Source organism: Haematobia irritans, chromosome 4 (assembly GCF_050003625.1).
Source record: "Haematobia irritans isolate KBUSLIRL chromosome 4, ASM5000362v1, whole genome shotgun sequence".
NCBI classification, from domain to species: Eukaryota; Metazoa; Arthropoda; class Insecta; order Diptera; family Muscidae; genus Haematobia; species Haematobia irritans.
This window is the reverse complement of record NC_134400.1, coordinates 195,998,410-196,018,915: the sequence shown is the minus strand read 5'-3', so window position 1 is coordinate 196,018,915 and position 20,506 is coordinate 195,998,410. Positions and strand designations below refer to the sequence as shown.

The 20,506-nt window shown below is 34.7% G+C and overlaps 1 protein-coding gene and 1 long non-coding RNA gene across 2 annotated transcripts; one reads left to right on the top strand and one right to left on the bottom strand.

Annotated features, from left to right (window-relative positions):
* Positions 1–2,427: 2,427 nt before the first annotated feature.
* Sbds (SBDS ribosome maturation factor) lies at positions 2,428–3,459 on the bottom strand. The gene is made up of 2 exons (XM_075306244.1): positions 3,241–3,459; positions 2,428–3,173 (listed from the first exon to the last, which is right to left on the bottom strand). The coding sequence occupies exons 1-2, from the start codon at positions 3,369–3,371 to the stop codon at positions 2,543–2,545; spliced, it is 762 nt and encodes a 253-aa protein (XP_075162359.1). The 5' UTR covers positions 3,372–3,459; the 3' UTR covers positions 2,428–2,542.
* Positions 3,460–5,067: 1,608 nt separating this feature from the next.
* On the top strand, positions 5,068–5,418 carry LOC142237290 (uncharacterized). Its single transcript, XR_012722431.1, has 2 exons — positions 5,068–5,141; positions 5,209–5,418. It is a non-coding gene; the product is annotated as an uncharacterized LOC142237290 (long non-coding RNA).
* Positions 5,419–20,506: the final 15,088 nt, after the last annotated feature.

Genomic DNA, 20,506 nt, shown 5'->3' with positions numbered 1-20,506 from the left:
ATTTGAACAAATTTTTCATTTTACAGCTTGTTTTATGACTTTTACATAAAGCGACTGAACAGTCTAGTCAAGCACCTGCAATTTTTCATCGGAAATCAATTGTTTTACCACGTTACACGCGTCATGAGCGCGCTGAATAATCCATGCAGACGGCATTTCCCGTAATGCTTACATGGGACAAAATGTTTGTCTGGACTTCCGACAGCATAATACCCTTGACTCTACAAATCAGGCCAATAACTTGTCCAGAAAAATACCCCCAGACCCTAATATTGGCCCCACCATGATTGACGTAACGTTTTGTATTTTTTGGATTAAGGCTTTCCTTACAGCCTTCGTACTAAATTACCATCCGATCTATGCAAGTTAAATTTTGAGTCGTAGGAAAATATAGCACATATCCACTGCTCCTGAGGCCATTTAAGGTATTTTTGTGAAAATTGAAGGCGCGCTAATCGAGGTTTCTTTGAAATCGGTGATTTTTGACATTCTTGTAGAATGACACACCGACTTCTAATGCTCTACCTCTTTACCGTTATGGTAGATATACCCAGTTGAATTTAATTTTTGACTTCTTTAGATGATATTTGATTGAATTGTTGCATAGATATTGTGATTATATGATCTTCTTTTGATGTAATCTTAGGCTTTCTTCTACCCCAGTGTACAGTTTTGGTGCATCCACTGTTTATAACTCGAGTTTGGTTTGGACATTGTACTCTTCCGAAATTCATTTTTGTGATATCCCAACTTTAAAATCATCGATATTTTGCTTTTTATTATGTTCATTATGCTTATTGCCGGTAATTTTATCGAATTCTTAAAAAAGGCATTAAGGCCTATGGGGATCAGTTTATGGCCAAATTAAGCAAATTAAGAAATTAACGATATTCCTACAATGCCATTTAGGTACATTTAATCCATCTTCTTATAGGACCTTATAATTATTTCAGGTACAAAATACAAAAAATAATGCCCTTAAAGAAAACAAGTAAGGAAAGTCTAAAGTCGGGCGGGGCCGACTATATTATACCCTGCACCACTTTGTAGATCTAAATTTTCGATACCATATCCGTCAAATGTGTTGGGGCTATGTATAAAGATTTGTCCCAAGTACATATATTTAAATATCACTCGATCTGGACAGAATTTGATAGACTTATACAAAATCTATAGACTCAAAATTTAAGTTGGCTAATGCACTAGGGTGGAACACAATGTTAGTAAAAAAATATGGGAAACATTTAAATCTGAAGCAATTTTAAGGGAACTTCGCAAAAGTTTATTTATGAATTATCGCTCGATATATATGTATTAGAAGTTTAGGAAAATTAGAGTCATTTTTACAACTTTTGGACTAAGCAGTGGCAATTTTACAAATGAAAATGTTGGTATTTTGACCATTTTTGCCGAAATCAGAAAAACATATATATGGGAGCTATATCTAAATCTGAACCGATATCAACCAAATTTGGCACGCATACCTACAATGCTAATTCTACTCCCTGTGCAAAATTTCAACTAAATCGGAGTTAAAAATTGGCCTCTGTGGTCATGTGAGTGTAAATCGGCCGAAAGCTATTTATGGCAGCTATATCTAAATCTGAACCGATTTCAACCAAATTTGGCACGCATAGCTACAATGCTAATTCTACTACCCTGTGCAAAATTTCAACCAAATTGGGGCAAAACTCCTGCTTCTGGGACCGTATTAGTCCATATCGGACGAAAGATATGTATGGGAGCTATATCTAAATCTGAACCGATTTCAATAAAATTTGGCACACTTGACTATAGTACTAATTGTTCTTCTTGTGCAAAATTTTAAGCAAATTAGGGTAAAACTCTTGCTTCTGGGGCCATATAAGTCCATATCGGGCGAAATATATATGGGAGCTATATCTAAATCTGAACCGATTTCTTCCAAAATCAATAGGGACCTATTCTGAGCCGCTATATCGACTCAAGAGCCCACCCTGAGCATTTTTGCCAAAGACACCATGTGCCTATCTCGTCTCCTTCTGGGTGTTGCAAACATATATAATACCCTGTTCCACAGTGTGGCGAAGGGTATACAAATATTACAGGGTGCTAGGTAGTTGCAAATGTTTTGAACAGGTCGAATCATACGATTCTTAACCTTTCGTGAAATATCAATTTGTAATAACAGCCCATTCATTTTCCCAATTAGAATTTGGAAATACTACTCCATAACGATTATTTTTTAAGCGGAAGCGAAACAATAAAGTTATTATTATGGGAGATATACCTAAATTAAGTTCATGGTAGGGCTAGTTGCAAATGTTTTGAACAGCACTGTACACCATTCCAAGATCCTTTCTGTGGATCGCCTCCAAATAATGCAATTGTAGACCTTCAACATATAGAGCGCTATTGAGGCGTATGTAAATCGGTGAACTCATAACATGTGTTTCATTTGTAACAATATTCTTTCAACTTGAAATGATATTGCACAATATGAATTATTTCTTTTATTTTTTTTTTTTATAAAAAAACGTTTTTTATCTCTAACAAAACACGATTAAAAAATTTCTTCAGTTTCAACAACTTCTTTGAGTTCGAGTAATTCCACTAAACCTTTACCTTTGGTATCGTTTCGTACCAATTCGTCTATTACTCGATAATTGCCAGGATCTATCAACAGCGTCATGTGTAGGGTAGATTCGTCCCATTCCTCGCTTTCAACTGTATTGGTCAATTTCAAAATGGCTTCTTTTAGTTTTGGTCCATTATCTTTTTTGGCCGCAAATGATACACGCAATTTCATGCGAGATCTTTCTATTGGCATGTGCTCTTTTAACAACTTAATGGCGTCCAATGTCTGTTGTTTGTTATTGCGATTTGGTTTGATTGAGAAATGGGCCTCCTTAAGTGATTTCTCAATAATCGTTGAGGGATAGGGTCGGCGGGTCTCAGGGTTTACACATAAGGCAGCAACACTATTTATTATACTGTTCAGTTGGGTGTCATGAACTGATTGCCTTTCCTTTTCGGATACCTGCAGTTCTCCCTTCATTAGAATTTCCTTGCATATCTCGGTTTCTTCACTTTTACCAAATGCTTTCATAAGTTCTTCCTTTTTGGCAGCCTGGCCTTTTGAGACATTGGTAAATACTGTGTGCGTTTGTAATACCTCATCGATATCTTTTTCCCTGTAGGTGAAATAAAACAAATTAGTTATTGCCCAGACCATATGGACCCAAAATTTTCAATACTCACACGTTGCTTCTCCAACTTAGGACTTTGTTTTTGTAGCAAGCGATTTCAAAACGTTTGCCTCCTTTCTTTAAACGAACTACCGCTACATTGGTTAAGCGAATTTGATTTGTAGGCGTGAATATTTTCGACATATTTGTAAAATAACTTAACTTTCAACTCCTATTTGAAACATTTATTTTAAAACAACAACAATTTCACAATTTCACCATATGGTCTTGTAGCAACAACAATAACAGCATTTGCATTTGTCAAACCATAAGGTTGCCAGATGTGTAAATTCAATGTCGTTATTTTAAAAGAGTAAAAGGGGGGTTAACACAGAAAATGATACGAATTTTCTTGAGTTATTTTGTTTCTTAAGGTGTGTACTATGTTCCTTTTTCGAGTTGAAAACCACTTTATTTTCGCGATAACTTTTCCTTAAATAATCAAAATTATAAATTAAAACAAACTTATTCCTGTAAAGTCTTGCCGAAATCTAGAGGAACAAGAAACTGTGCATAAATTGAGTTAATTTATCTGATTTATATTGAACTGTTTTAATAAAGTAACCGCGAAAATTTCAACGCGAAAAGCGAACATAGTACTTACCTTTATTCGATCTTATTTTGGCTTAACTGCACGTTAGGCGCTTTACAGACTATCAGTTGTTCCGGACGACAGTGCTCGTGTCGTACATATCCCATATATTGTGCACATTATGCGCTTTGCAGACTATCAGTTATTCCGGACGGAATGTCGGTGTTTGTAAAGAATCTTACAGTGTGTCGGATCGATACGACTTGTCGGCGATGACTAAATAATCGGTAAATGTGTTATCGATCCCATAAACATGCAGCAGTATCGGTTATGCCGTCGGACTTAACTTATAATGTGCACAATATATGGGATATGTTCGACACGAGCACTGTCGTCCGGAATAACTGATAGTCTGTAAAGCGCATTATAAGTTAAGTCCGAAGGCATAATCGATACTGCTGTATATGTATGGAATCGATAACACATTTACCGATTATTTAGTCATAGCCGACAAGTCGTACCGATCCGACACACTGTAAGATTCTTTACAAACACCGACATCCCGTCCGGAATAACTGATAGTCTGTAAAGCGCATTACTGGCACCAAAGATTAAAGAAGAGGAAGATGGGAGATTGGCTACTGAGCACATCAAACCATTTACCATATTAGTTTAATACTCGAACCAAACGCGTATGCGACAAGTATTGACATAGCATTAAAATGCAAATAAAAAGAAATTAAGAGCACAAAAAAAATTTCCATAAAGGGGAAAATGTAATTTTTTTGTTGTTGCTTGAAATTTAACATTGTTTCATTAAGAAAATTAAATTTTTCATTTAAAAAATAAAAACGAAAAACAACTAAAAGATTACAAACATGTATTAAACTAATTTGGTAAATGCAACATATGGTATGATGCAAGCCAATCTCCCATCTTCCTCAAATATATAATCTTTGACTGCCACCTCGCCAAATCGCTTGAATTTCAAGTATGTTACGTAATTTGGTGTTCTGATTCTAAAAAAGTAAAAATTTTGGCCCGGAAGTACCCGAATCTTGAGAAATAACCTCGTAAAAGTCATTTATAATTTTGCTATATCTCAGTTATTTGTGTCATTGTAAAGCTGATTGCAAGTGCTATTACCCTGCCAGCATTTCAAAGTTCCATTTCATCCTCATCGCTACCATAGACTCGTAAATTTCACCACAACCATCGCGAACTGTGATGGGGGAAGCATATCAAAAAGTAGAAAATGTACATGAAAGTATTTTGCCATCACTACTGTTAGAAGAGCCATTTTATTTTTTGTTATATTTTATTTAAATAAAAACGAAAATAAAGTTCTGAAAACATAGATATTACGCTTAAAATTGTGAAAGGTATATGGTGAACAATTTTCGACTTTCCAAATAGAATAAAGTGATCGTTTTTCAAATATTTTTCAAGGCACGCTGTCTCCATCGAAAATAAACAAACTGGCTGATAGACGCTGCAATATGTAACTTGCTACTTAAAACTCAACATCATTCTTTTATTAATGCAACAAATTATGTTAAATGTGATGAGATAAACCGAAAATTGTTATATTTATAAGAAATTATAAATGTTTAATCAAATCAATAAACATCTACACAATCGTGTTTTACTTGACCACAATGATTCTTCTACAATTACCTTAAAATTCACTTTTTCTGATAGTTTGCAGGTGTGCTTATTGGCGTCCTTCGAAATTGATCTAAATAGGCACCTAATAATTGCACTGATGAGAAACTTTTTCGTAGTAACTTGGCGTGGTACAACTTCTCAATAGTGACGGCGCTTTTCCGATGAGTTTTTGATGTCGTATATGATTGTTTTCGACGTAGTGGGGATTCTCAGAAGCGCCCCCAAATTCAAAAAATGTTGGCAGGGTAACCACAAAAAAACTTTACGTAGATATCTACTAAAGTTTATGAGATATAACAACAAATTTAAAATTTTGACGCTAATTTTGTGAAAAATTTTATGTATCTCAAAAGTCCTTCGATTATGACCTATATTTTTTCTTGCATATTTAAGACCACCTTGTGCTCTTTCATTTGAGGTATAATTCGTAACTATAGCTAAAGAAAGAAAAGTTATCAAGGTTTTATTCCAAATATATACACAAAAATATAGACCCCCGGTCGAAGGCCGTCCATGTCTCTACTTTCGCGATAGCCCACTTTGTATTCTGTCCATAGGAGAAAGTCTCAAACCCCGGCCGAAGGCCTACCACCGATTTCACTTTACCTGTGCGTTAGCCCACTTTGGGATTCTGTCCAACATTGACATATACGGTTGCATCAAAATAAGTTAAACTACGGGCCTGAAATCAATATTTTGTTGTATGTATGCATAATAAATTTGTTCGAATTGAAACATAAACAAGTGAGTAAAGTAGAAAGTCGAGCAGGGCCGACTATATCATACCCTAAACCACCCTTACTGAATGAGTAATCATAAGCATTTGTGGGATAACATTGATATAGGTCTGGAAGATAAACCGTTGCATATTTAAGAAAATTAAGGGGTACATGTTTATGGTAGAGGTGTGCACGTGACACGAAATTGTCCTGACTCACGAAAATTTTCGTGATTCGTGCGTGAGTCACGCTCATGACAACAGCGTGAGTGTGCCAAAATATCGTGAGTGAGCGTGAGTCACGAAAATAATATCTTCGTGAGAGTGCGTGAGTAACGAATTTAACTCACGAAAATATTCCTGCTCACCAACATAAAACGCTTACACTGGTAGGAAAAAGGCGGTATGTGGCCATTACCGTTTGGTATTAATAAATTGATTCGCGTTACCTTTTAATTTTGATACCACTTTGTATCAAATCATTTCCATCCGTTATTAGTATGCTATTAACTATTACACCGCCGTAACACATGATATGTAAACGTTGCGACCAATTGTAATTGGTCGCCTTGGTAGTTTAGTTTTTTCATGCGGCTTGTAAATAACAATAGTTTGGGGGATAAGATGACGAAAAAATGAATTCTGTGAATATAGCGAAGTATAGGTAAGTATAATATTTTTTAGCATTATTTATGTTTTCTATTTCGATCATTCTTTAGTTAGATGTGCAACTGCCATACAAAAACTTTCCAAATACAACTACAGACGACTTGAGAGATGCAGTGCCTGAACTGCGACATGGAGCTGAATTGGGAGAAAAACTTTACATGGAGAAATGATTAGGCTTTTGTATGTATGTTATGTATTAAATGAAGTACGTAACAAAGACATTTTACGTGTGTTTTATTAAACTAAATATTATTAAATCAATACCATTTAGGTATTATTTGGTAATACCGAACTGTTTATACATCTATATACATCTATATATATTGGTACTTTCATAATACCGAATGGTTCTTTCATGCTTTGCGTACCGCCTGTACCATTCGGTATTGATATTGTACCATACGAGGTTGGCTAACTATCAATAACGTACGGTATCGATTTGAGCCCGTATGGTAATAATTTTTCTATGGATGTAAGAGTTAAATTCAGTTACATTTTTAGTGACACCTGAGATGTTAAGAGTTTAATAACACTCTCGATTTTAATAATGCTCATGTTTTCAGAAACTTCGGTAAGGTAAATTAATCATAAAATTATTCGTGAGTCACGATATCTTTCGTGAGTCACGACGTTTTCGTGCGTGAGTGTGCGTGAGTATGATTTTTCAGTCGTGAGTGTGCGTGAGCGTGAGTAAACTATTACTCACGTGCACACTTCTAGTTTATGGGTGCTTTGTCGCAATCTGACTATAGCTCATAGTCAGTGTTGCCAGCGAAATGTTCGGTTTACCCTACAAGGACAAAAATAGTCCCTACTTTCCCATACATTCCCAAACAATTTTCCATACAATATTTTTCGTTAAATTTAAACAAATTTTATAAAACAAAAATGGTTCTAAGTACTTTATTATCTTAAAACATCAACCACGGTTGCCACAGTTGGTAGAAGTCTACCAAAAATAGTATTTTTTTTCGTTAAATCTCTACAGATATAAAATTTTGGAAAAAGTTTCTATAAATACATTTTTTTGAGAAATTTTTCTATAGAAATAAAATTTTGAGAAAAAATTCCATAGAAATAACATTTTGACAAAATTTTTTATAGAAATAATATTTTGAAAAAAAAATCTATAGAAATACAATTTTGACAAAATTTTCTATAGAAATAAAATGATGACAAAATTTTCTACAGGAATAAAGTTTTGACAAAAATTTCTATAGAAATATTTGTTTGGTAGATTTGTGGTAATCTTAAAATTTTGTTAGATTTTTTTTTTGGCACGGGTGGTAACTGTTGTTACCACACATTGTTAAAGATCAAGCCTTGTCGGCTTCTAATTTCCTCCTCTAGAGCCACCAAAATGTAAAACTTATTACAAATTGTGTTGAGTTAAAATGTCCCTACATTGTGGCCCTTGTAGGGACGTACAAGACGCTAAATATTAGAAAAAACCTACATATAGGGAATTTCCCCTACTTCTAGCAACACTGGCTGTAGTTGATATTGCACCTACACCCTCACAAAAAATCGCTTCTGTAACATATACTCCCAAACATATTTTGCTTCAAGCATATACATTTTTGGGTATTGCCCAAACATTTATATGTTTGATCTCTACCAATATATAATATGTTTGAAAGCATATTGGTCTAAACAATATATTTCAAGATTGAGACTTTTGTGAATGGCATTCGAGACCCTGAGATAAAATGTGCAACATATGCCGCACAAAAAGCTACATTCACAGAAACAGTAACATTTGCACTTGTACAAGAGACTGCGAGATTGCTGGCACGGCCTCAAATTCACAAAGTACGCAGAGTAGAGACCGAGTGTGAAGAATCGAAATCGGTCATTGAATTGGTAAAAGAGGCTCTAAAGCAGATAATGCAAGAAATGAAGCAGCAAGCAAATAAATCTAGAATGAAATGCTATAACTGTGATAAGGCTGGACATCTTTCCCGGGAATGTAAAGCGTGGCGTAAAACGTCGGGGTCAATCTCGCCATCTCCATTAAACAATAATCAGAAGAAGGCGACCACAAAGCCAAGCGACTCAAATTCAAATTTTGCGGATAATAGAAAAGGTGGCAAACAAGTTATTGATCAAGCCTTGACACGACGGCATTGCAATGTAGAAAACAGACGCTACTCGAAGGCTGAACCAAAGGAGACAGTTGTAAATGTCAGGCAGTTACACATCGAATCTGGCACAGACTGGTCAACAGAACAGCGTAAAGATCCCATTTTGAACAAAATTATTTCGGCAAAGGAAGAGAACAAGAAGCCCAGTAAGAAAGACAATCCACTTATGAAATCATATTGGGCTCAATGGGATAGTTTAGTTCTAGTCAATGGATCCCTGCAACGTAAATGGGAAAGCGAAGATGGCAAGAGCAGCCGAAATTTGATCATCGTTCCAGATTCCAAAATAAGAGACGTTTTGGCGGAGTTCCATAATGGTCCCAGTGGAGGTCATCTGGGAATAACCAAAACCGCCGAGAAAGTGAAGCAACGATTCTACTGGGTTGGATGCCAGAAATCAATTGCTGAATGGGTAGCCAATTGCGAGAAGTGCATGAAGGCGAAAGGTCCAACAAGGAAAAGTCGATGTCCTATGCAAGAGTATAGACCAGGAGCCCCGTTTGAAAGAATAGCAATGGACGTGGCAGGCCCTTTCCCAGTAAGTGATTCTGGAAACCGTTATGTCCTTGTGGTCATGGATTACTTCAGCAAATGCAATTCCAAACCAAGAAGCAAAAACGATTGTGGATGTTGTCAACAAAAACTGGATATGTCGCTACGGTGTGCCGTCCAAGATTCACTCAGACCAGGGAAGAAATTTTGAATCGGCCATATTCAAAGAGATGTGTGAATCCCTTGGTATCAAGAAAACGAGGACTACACCATTACATCCGCAATCCGATGGCATGGTAGAAAGGTTTAATCGCACTCTGGAGGAACATCTTCGAAAAGTAGTGGACAACGGCCAGAGGGACTGGGACGAGCATATACCAAAGTTTTTGCTGTCGTATAGATCTGCCATTCATGATTCCACCTCTCGAACACCGGCCAATGTTCTATTCGGAACTGAGTTGAAGTTGCCTGGAGATCTGATATTCGGCGCTAAACCTAATGAGCTCGCCATGGAAGAAAACAGAAACGACATCCCAAACACTTTCGGTGAAGTTCACGAATCAGTGCGCAACAAAATAAAAATGGTCAGCAACAGAATGAAGGCGAGATACGATCGTGCTGTAAATACTGAGGGCTTCCAAGAAGAAGAATTGGTTCTGCTATTTAACCCGCAACGAAAGAAAGGATTGTGTCCTAAACTGCAAACACAGTGGGAAGGCCCATACAAAATCATCAAGAAGATCAATGATGTTGTATACCGGATTCAGAAGGACGACAGCCCTAGATCAAAGATGAAAGTTGTACATCTGGAACGATTGGCTCCTTACGGAACAGGTTCTGTGCCTGTTCGGGACGAACAGGCTTAAGCGGGAGGCAGTGTTACGAATTTGATAATTATAGATATAAGTTTATTTAAATTAGTTTCCGTTAATTTAAAATTTAAAATTGTAACGATAAAATTTCGCTATCACTTGTTGGAATCATCTATTCATTTTCTAGTATTTTCCTGAATTTCTTTTATGTTCTTTTGTTTGCTTACCGAAATGTTAGTTCTTACTCTCTCATAGAATAACAACCCCTTTGCTTTGTTATTTTGCTTTCTCATTTCATCTCATTGTCTATTGTCATTGTTGTTGTAGTAATGCGAGCATATATCTATGTGAGTGTGTATGTGTTTGGCAGCCACCAGACGAATTACTTAATGGTCGTAGATCCTTCTAGCATTGTCTAAGAAGGTTCTGGCGTTGCCAGAATATTGTAGTGATACCAGAATGTTCTCGTATTGCCACACCGTCATATATAAAAGCGCTCGCATGCTGCTAACGAGTCAGTCTTAATTAAAGCGTCCAACGAATAACTTCAGTGTGAACGAATTGTAAAGTGTGAAGTCATAGTAAATAAATTGTAGATTGTCGTTATTTAAAAGAACTGTGTTTTAATTGTCGGGTAATTGAAAACGAATAAATATAAAAACGTAACAATATGTTTGGGTAGTCTAAGTTCCAAACATTTTGTATTTTTGCATCCAAATTCAATAATGTTGTCTTCCAAAAAACAATATGTTATTATGTGACCATATAATATGTTTGGAAGCATTTTGCATCCAAAAATATTATATGCTTAAAAAAATTCTCCCAAACAATATTGTGCTCAAAATTTTATTTATTTATTTTTATATTTACAATCATAATGAATTATGAAAATAAACAGGTAATATAGGTAACAACATAGGTTTTCGACCTGAATGCTCAAAATTTTGTTTTTCCCCAATTGTATATTCCCCGACATCTTTCTCACTTCCACGAGATTTTTTAGTTCTTAGCACCTTTTTCTGTAATACAAACATTGTAGAAGAAATTATTCAATTTTATGATTTTTTTTATTTTAATTTTACCTTTTGCCGGACGGGGATTCGAACAGCGGACCACACAGTTTGTAAGGATCAAAGAAGTAGCTGATCAATTGCCCAAGGAAAAATAAAATGTTAATTTTGTAATAACAAGCAACAACCACCAACTTAATTCAATATCGCTCCCTGTTAAATAGCGCTCCAAGCTACTAAACACATATATGTTTATAGGCTATTTCTAAATTAATATATGTTTCCATCCAAGCATATTATATTTACAAACATTTTATGTCCCAAACATAATATGTTCTAACATATTAACATATATGTCCCAAACATGTTATGCTAGTTTATGAACATTATATGCTTGCACTCAAAAATATTGTGTTAAAAAAATTGTGTTCCAAACATATAATGTTTATAGCCAAACATATGAAAAACAGTCTTTTTCAACCGTGTAGGGGGTTAGTATGCCACTAATATTGAGCCCATTATTTACAAAGAGAAAATCGCTCAATTAGTGTGGGTAATACATCCAAATTTGTAAAAATCGAGCAATATTCTTATGTAAGAGCTACAAGCATGTATAAATACGATCGGCTAGTACATCAAAATTTGAAATTTGAGTAGTAGCATTGGTCAATAAATAAGAGTATTATGGTAAAATTTGGGAAAATCGAGCGATGCATATAAAGGGTGATACGGTCAAAATTTGGTCAAGGGAAAACGCGTGTAAATCGGTGAAATCGTTTATTTAAAAAATCAAATTAAATTTCTTTTTCAAGTTCAATTAGTATAAAATTCAGGAAAAATATTCAGTTAGGCTTTCGATTTTCCAAATCCGAATTGCCGGGCCTCACGCTTGACACCTGCCATCAGATTTTGTACAGCCACCTTGTCCACCTTCTTCGCCGCAGAAAGCCAGTTTGCCTTGAACTGCTGCTCGTCCTTAGCAGTTTTTTTGGTCTTCTTTAGGTTCCGCTTGACAATAGCCCAGTATTTCTCAATTGGGCGGAGCTCTGGCGTGTTGGGAGGGTTCTTGTCCTTGGGAACCACCTGCACGTTGTTGGCGGCGTACCACTCCATGGCCTTTTTACCGGTCAAAACAGTACGGAACAACCGTGTTTCTTCAGGAAAGGCAGCAGACGTTTATTCAAACACTCTTTCACGTAAATTTCTTGGTTGACAGTCCCGGAAGCTATGAAAATGCCGCTTTTCAAGCCACAGGTACAGATGGCTTGCCAAACCAGATATTTCTTTGCGAACTTTGACAGTTTTATGTGCTTGAAAATATCTGCTACCTTTCTCCTTCCTTTTGTCGTATAAAACTCCTGTCCCGGAAGCTGCTTGTAGTCTGCTTTGACGTAGGTTTCGTCGTCCATTACCACGCAGTCAAACTTCGTCAGCATCGTCGGGGATCGCGCTTTGGCCGTCGTATTTTGTTTATCATCGCGATTTGGAGTCACTACCTTATTTTAAGTCGATAGTCCGGCTCGTTTTTTGGCTCAATGCACGGTTGTAGACGATACACCCAGTTTATTTGCGGCATCTCGGAGAGAGAGGTTAGGGTTTCGCTTGAAACTACCGGCAACTCTCTTTGTCGTCTCAGCGGCTTCCGGTTTTCGATTTCCCCCCGATCCAGACTTCCTGGCTGTCGACAAACGTTCCCCAAACATTTTAATTACATTTGTAACGGTTGATTTGGCAACTTTTAGCGATTTTGCCAGCTTTGCGTGCGAGTAGCTCGGATTTTCGCGATGCGCGAGCAAAATTTTGATACGCTGCTCTTCTTGCTTGAACGGCATTTTGACAACTGAAGAGTGAATTCCAAAATTAAAATAGGAACAACATTCTACACACACACACCTTCAAAATGAAGGGTGTTCAGGTTTTTTAAATGCAAAATTGAAAGAAATACGTCAAGTTTATATTGACCAAATTTTGACCGTACCACCCTTTATATGGAAGCTATATGTAAATCTGAACCAATTTGCATAATATTTTGTGGGTTTGATTAATACAACAAAAGGTTACCTTGTGCAAAATTTGAGTAAGTTCAGTTAAGAAATGAAGCCTCTGTGGTCAAACATAAGGTTATTAGGGGAAAATTTTTCAAAATGGGGCGATACATATATGGGAGCTATATCTAAATCTGAACCGATTTCGACGAAATTTTGCACATATATTTAGTGCTATAGAAGATTAGATTTAGCCAACTTTGAGTAAGATCGGTTGATAAATAAGGGTTCTGTGGCCAAATTTGGGGAAATCGGGCGATACATATATATGAGAGCTATATCTAAATCTGAACCGATTTGGATGAAATTTTGCAGACTTACAGGACGATGAAAAAGATTATTTTTTGCCAAATTTGGTGACGATCTGTTTGAAAAAAAGCGCAACGTAAGCCCATTTGTCGAAATCGGGCGATACATATATATGGGAGCTATATCTAAATTTGATCCGATTTCTTCCAAATTCAATAGCATTCGTCCTTGTGCCAAAAAAACTCCCTGTACCAAATTTCATCAAAATCGGTAAATAATTACGACCGGAATCCTGCGAACAACAAATACACGGACGGACGGACGGACACCAAGGGCTAGATCGACTCAGGAGGTGATTCTGATTTTGCGCTAGATCGACTCAGGAGGCGATTCTGATTCTGGCCATAAAACCCTTATTTATCAACCGATCTTACTCAAAGTTGGCGAAATCTAATTTTCTATAGTAACTAATATATGTGCAAAAACTCATGGAAATCGGTTCAGATTTAAATATATCTCCCATATATATGTATTGCCCGATTTTTCAAAATTTGGTCATAATAGCTTTATTTATTAACCGATCTTACTCAAATTTAGCACAAACCACCAAATTAGCACAAACAACCAAACCTGCAAAATATCATACAAATCGTTTCAGATTCAGATATGAGAGCTATAGCTAAATCTGAACCGATTTCGAAGATTTTTTGCACATATGGCAAGTGCTACAGAAAATAAGATTTGGCCAACTTTGACCAGGATCGGGTGATAAATAAAGGATGTATGGCCAAATTTGGAAAATTGGGCGATACATATACCGGAATCCTGCGAAACACAAATACATGGACGGACGGACGTACACCAAGGGCTAGATCGATTCAGGAGGTGATTTTGAGTCGATCGGTATATATTTTATGGGGAGGTCTAAAATCAATATTTCTGGTAGGCAGTTTTGTGCCACTATGTGGTTTAGGGTACACAAATTTAAAACACTATTATAGAAAATGTTTTGGGTCCGTATTTTTATACCCTCCACCATAGAATGGGGTTATATTAACTTTGTCATTCCGTTTGTAACACATCGAAATATTGCTCTAAGACCCCATAAAGTATATATATATTCTGGGTCGTGGTGAAATTCTGAGTCGATCTGAGCATGTCCGTCCGTCCATCCGTCCGTCTGTTGAAGTCACGCTAACTTCCGAACGAAACAAGCTATCGACTTGAAACTTGGCACAAGTAGTTGTTATTGATGTAGGTCGGATGGTATTGAAAATGGGCCATATCGGTCGACTTTTACGTATAGCCCCCATATAAACGGACCCCCAAATTTGGCTTGCGATTGCTCTAAAAGAAGCAAATTTCATCCGATCAGGCTGAAATTTGGTACATGGTGTTAGTATATGGTCTCTAACAACCATGCAAAAATTGGTCCATATCGGTCCATAATTATATATAGGGCCCATATAAACCGACCCCCCGATTTGGCTTGCGGAGCCCCTAAGGGAAGCAAATTTCATCCGATCCGGCTGAACCATGAAAAAATTGGTCCACATCGACCCATAATTATATATAGCCCCCATATAAGCCGATCCCCAGATTTGACCTCCGAAGCCTGTTAGAGGAGTAGAATTCATCCGATCCGGTTGAAATTTGGAACATTGTGTTAGAATGTGGTCTCTAACAAACACGCAAGAATTGGTCCATATCGGTCCATAATTATATATAGCCCCCAAATATAAACCGTTCCCCAGGTTTGATCTCCGGAGCCTCTTGGAGGAGCAAAATTCATCCGATCCGGTTGAAATTTGCAAAGTGGTGTTAGTATAAGGCCGCTAATAACCATGCCAAAATTGGTCCATATCGGTCTATAGTTATAAAGGGTGATTTGTTAAGAGCTTGATAACTTTTTAAAAAAAAAAAACGCATAAAATTTGCAAAATCTCATCGGTTCTTTATTTGAAACGTTAGATTGGTCCATGACATTTACTTTTTGAAGATAATTTCATTTAAATGTTGACCGCGGCTGCGTCTTAGGTGGTCCATTCGGAAGGTCCAATTTTGGGCAACTTTTTCGAGCATTTCGGCCGGAATAGCCCGAATTTCTTCGGAAATGTTGTCTTCCAAAGCTGGAATAGTTGCTGGCTTATTTCTGTAGACTTTAGACTTGACGTAGCCCTACAAAAAATAGTCTAAAGGCGTCAAATCGCATGATCTTGGTGGCCAACTTACCGGTCCATTTCTTGAGATGAATTGTTCTCCGAAGTTTTCCCTCAAAATGGCCATAGAATCGCGAGCTGTGTGGCATGTAGCGCCATCTTGTTGAAACCACATGTCAACCAAGTTCAGTTCTTCCATTTTTGGCAACAAAAAGTTTGTTAGCATCGAACGATAGCGATCGCCATTCACCGTAACGTTGCGTCCAACAGCATCTTTGAAAAAATACGGTCCAATGATTCCACCAGCGTACAAACCACACCAAACAGTGCATTTTTCGGGATGCATGGGCAGTTCTTGAACGGCTTCTGGTTGCTCTTCACTCCAAATGCGGCAATTTTGCTTATTTACGTAGCCATTCAACCAGAAATGAGCCTCGGACGTAAAGCGCGAAACACATTTCGAACCGAACACTGATTTTGGTAATAAAATTCAATGATTTGCAAGCGTTGCTCGTTAGTAAGTCTATTCATGATGAAATGTCAAAGCATACTGAGCATCTTTCTCTTTGACACCATGTCTGAAATCCCACGTGATCTGTCAAATACTAATGCATGAAAATCCTAACCTCAAAAGAATCACCCTTTATATAGCCGATCCCCAATCACACAAAAATTGGTCCATATCGGTTCATAATCATGGTTGCGACTCGAGCCAAAAATCATCTACCAAAATTTTATTTTTATAGAAAACATTGTCAAAATGTTATTTCTATAAAAAATTTTGTCAAAATTTTATTTCTATAGAAAATTTTGACAAAATTTTATTTCTATAGAAAATTTTGTCAAAATTTTATTTCTATAGAAATTTTTTTCCAAATTTTATTTCTATACAAAATTTTGTCAAAATTTTACTTCTATAGAAAATGTTGTCAACATTTTATTTTGTCAAAATGTTATTTCTATAGAAACTTTAAACTTAATTATATACCTATTTAATCGGCCTTTTTTAGTTTAATATATACCACGTATGGACTTTGTGGTATATATTACGGTGTTAGGAAGTTTTAAGATACCTTGCCATCGGCTTCAGTAGAAGTTTCTACGCAATCCATGGTAGAGGGTACATAAGCTTCGGCCTGGCCGAACTTACGACCGTATATACTTGTTTATTTTCAAAAACATAGTTATGTTATGATAAAAAAATTAACATTTTGTTACCTATATTTTCTTATTTGCAAATTATACAAATTATAATCGCAAATGTACATGCCTTAAATTCAAATATTTCAATTTTACTAACCGCAACGATCTTCGTTCACTTACCTTTGCTGTAAATTTGATACAATGCATTACAATTGTGTTGCATACTTTCAGGCCGATGGTAAAATACAAATTAGGTTTAAATCATTCAATAAACCTTCAAATTACAGAAATGTTTGAGTATAAAGTAATAATAAAACTTCAAATTAGAGATTTTAAAGTGACGATTCTATCTGACTCATATCTTATTAATTTGAATTTAGATTTTAATTTTACGAATTTTATAAAATCCAAATAATCGATGAGATTTTCCCTAGACCGCTCCAAAGTCGAGAATGAATTATATTATTGACAAGGATGATATTAATGTTCTTTGGGGAAAATTTCCTATAGAAATAAAATTTTGAGAAAATTTTCTATAGAAATAAAATTTTGAGAAAATTTTCTATATAGATATAAAATTTTTATAGAAATAAAATTTTGAGAAAATTTTTTATAGAAATAAAATTTTGAGAAAATTTTCTATAGAAATAAAATTTTGAGAAAATTTTCTATAGAAATAAAATTTTGACAAAATTTTCTATAGAAATAAAATTTTGACAAAATTTTCTATAGAAATAAAATTTTGGTTAATTTTTGAAAATTTAGACATAATTATTTTTTGCACTTGTTAAAGAAAATTTTGTAGTTAAAAAAAAAAATGGTTCAAAATTGGAAAAAAAATCAGTACCATACGAAGTTCAAGATAGGCGCATTATTGGTAAAATGTACCAATTTTAAGAAATTCTAAAGACACGAATTTAGTTCATTTTTATGTTTCATTTGCGTAAAACTGACTCATATCTTATTAATTTGAATTTAGATTTTAATTTTACGAAAGTTAAGAATGAATTATATTATTGACAAGGATTCTATTAATGAGATTAATGTTCTTTGGGGAAAATTTCCTATAGAAATAAAATGTTGAGAAAATTTTCTATAGAAATAAAATGTTGAGAAAATTTCCTATAGAAATAAAATGTTGAGAAAATTTTCTATAGAAATAAAATGTTGAGAAAATTTTCTATAGAAATAACATTTTGAGAAAATTTTCTATAGAAATAAAATGTTGAGAAAATTTTCTATAGAAATAAAATTTTGGTTAATTTTTGAAAATTTAGACATAATTATTTTTTGCACTTGTTAAAGAAAATTTTGTAGTTAAAAAAAATGGTTCAAAATTGGAAATAAAAATTCAGTACCATACGAAATTCAAGATAGGCGCATTATTGGTAAAATGTACCAATTTTAAGAAATTCTCAGGACACGAATTTAGTTCATTTTTATGCTTCATGTGCGTACAATTTTTTTGATTAGTTATCCTTATTTGTAAGCCATTGGTTCTCAAAATTTGCCCACAAACTATTTCTTAAGGATTAAAGATCTAAACATGATAAGTTTTCAATAATGTTTCAGTGTAACAGTGTATATATTTTCCCTTTGTAATATAACAAAAGACTTAAGGCACAAACTCACCAAAAAAAAAAAAAGTCCGTTGACCATGAATTCTAATGACATTCATGGTATTGGCAAGGACAAAACCTACCCCACATTGGGCACATGCAATCGGAGTGTTATTAATTGGCCCATAAACAATAACCTCTGATGACCTTTAAAAATAAGAATTGCTTTATACCTTTTACTGTACTTGCTAAATAAAATGGCCAATGGCTAAAATATGAATGAATCACATGTCTGTCTGCCTGCAACAATACCATTTGAAAGATTGACATGCCACTTTTTGCTGTTATTTCCAATCAACTTAATTCAAATACCATTTAGATATTTATAAAGAAAAAAAAACGGTTAATTTGTTCCATTTCTTAACACAGAATATGGCAAATATACTCGTAATAGTTCAAAGACAAAGAAAAAAAAAAAAAACAAAACTAATGTACATTATGAATTTAAAGTGTAAAATACAAAATTTTTATATTTGCTAAACACGAAGGCCAATTAAAAAATAATTTTTTGTTTACTAATTATTTTTTTTTTTGCAGGTTTATTTTATTAGGTATTGTCATTGCTGGTACTTATTATTAGGAATGCTATTTTATGATTTTTTTTGTTTCTAATATTATTAGGTGTAGTAAAGAAAAAAATAAATTCCTTATTTTTACATGAAATTGAAAGCTTAGAATGATCCGATTTAGGTTTATTATGCGTTGTTTTGTTCAATAACTTGTTGCCATTTTAAAGGTAATTTCATTACGCCTCATTCATAGAAGATCCCTTAATTTTGGAAATATTTTCTATAGAAACAAAATTTTAACAATACACGCACAGAAAAAAAAATGATTGGACATGGTTGCCGCATACATATAATGCTTATCTATAGTATGTAATTGTCGCGAAAACCATGTATTTTGTCTTTGTAAAAATAATTTTCGAGCGTAAAAAAATATATGTTGGCAATAAGCATTTAAATGGTTCTCAAATGCCGCAAACATGTTCTATTATTTAAATGACAGAATTTGAGACTATTACATGGTCGGGAAAATCATATACCTGACCATTCAATTTGTTTACTTTTTTGCAGAGAAAAAAGTATTTTTATAGGTTAGGAATAGACATGTCTACAACCATTACATGGCCATAAAGACCATGTCTATTTTTTTTGGGACCATTAAATTTTTTAACTTTTTTGCAGCGAAAAGAATTTTATAAAAACATTGAGTAGGTACACACGATTTTCATTTTGCGCATCAGTGGCGTGTTGATTGTTGCTTCGAATGGACGGAGAATACGGAATTAATGTGATTTGTGTTAATTTATTTTTTCAGAAAAGGCACGTGGTTTTATGTGAACACAAAAGAGGAGAGTGTCATTGAAAAAAAAAAAATACCTGGTTTTTGTTCTGCATTTTGCTTATGGTACAATTTATTTTTATATGCAGTTACATGATGCCTGCATCATGTAAGTAAATATGGAATGATTAAAAATATGTGATGTTTGCTTGCACGACATTATAAATACAAATAAACAATGAATTAATTTATAAATAAATAAAAACAAACAAATAAAATTAATTGTGGGTTTTCTTTTCTCTAGTGGCGTCCTTTTTTCGACGACGAAAAAAGGTTTTTCATAAAGATCAAAACATTTTAGGTTGTGACCACGTTCTTTTAACTGGAAGAAAAACATTTTTGACGAATACCATAACATTTTAGATCGTGACCATTGTATTTTTGATTCAAACAAAATTCTTTTTATCAATATAATAACATTTTAGATGAGGACAATTTTATTTTTCTTTGAACCATGTTCACTGAGCTAACATGATTGCAGGTGAAAATGTTACATGGTCGCCGCAAAACTAGCTCCTATCATATTATTTTGTTCTTCGAATATGATTGTGACAATCATGTTTCTTCTCTGCGTTTATTTTCTATAAAAAGAAAAGTGTGAAAAAAATTTTCTTTAGAAATAAAATTTTGACAAAATTTTCTATAGAAATAAAAATTTGATAAAAATGTTCTATA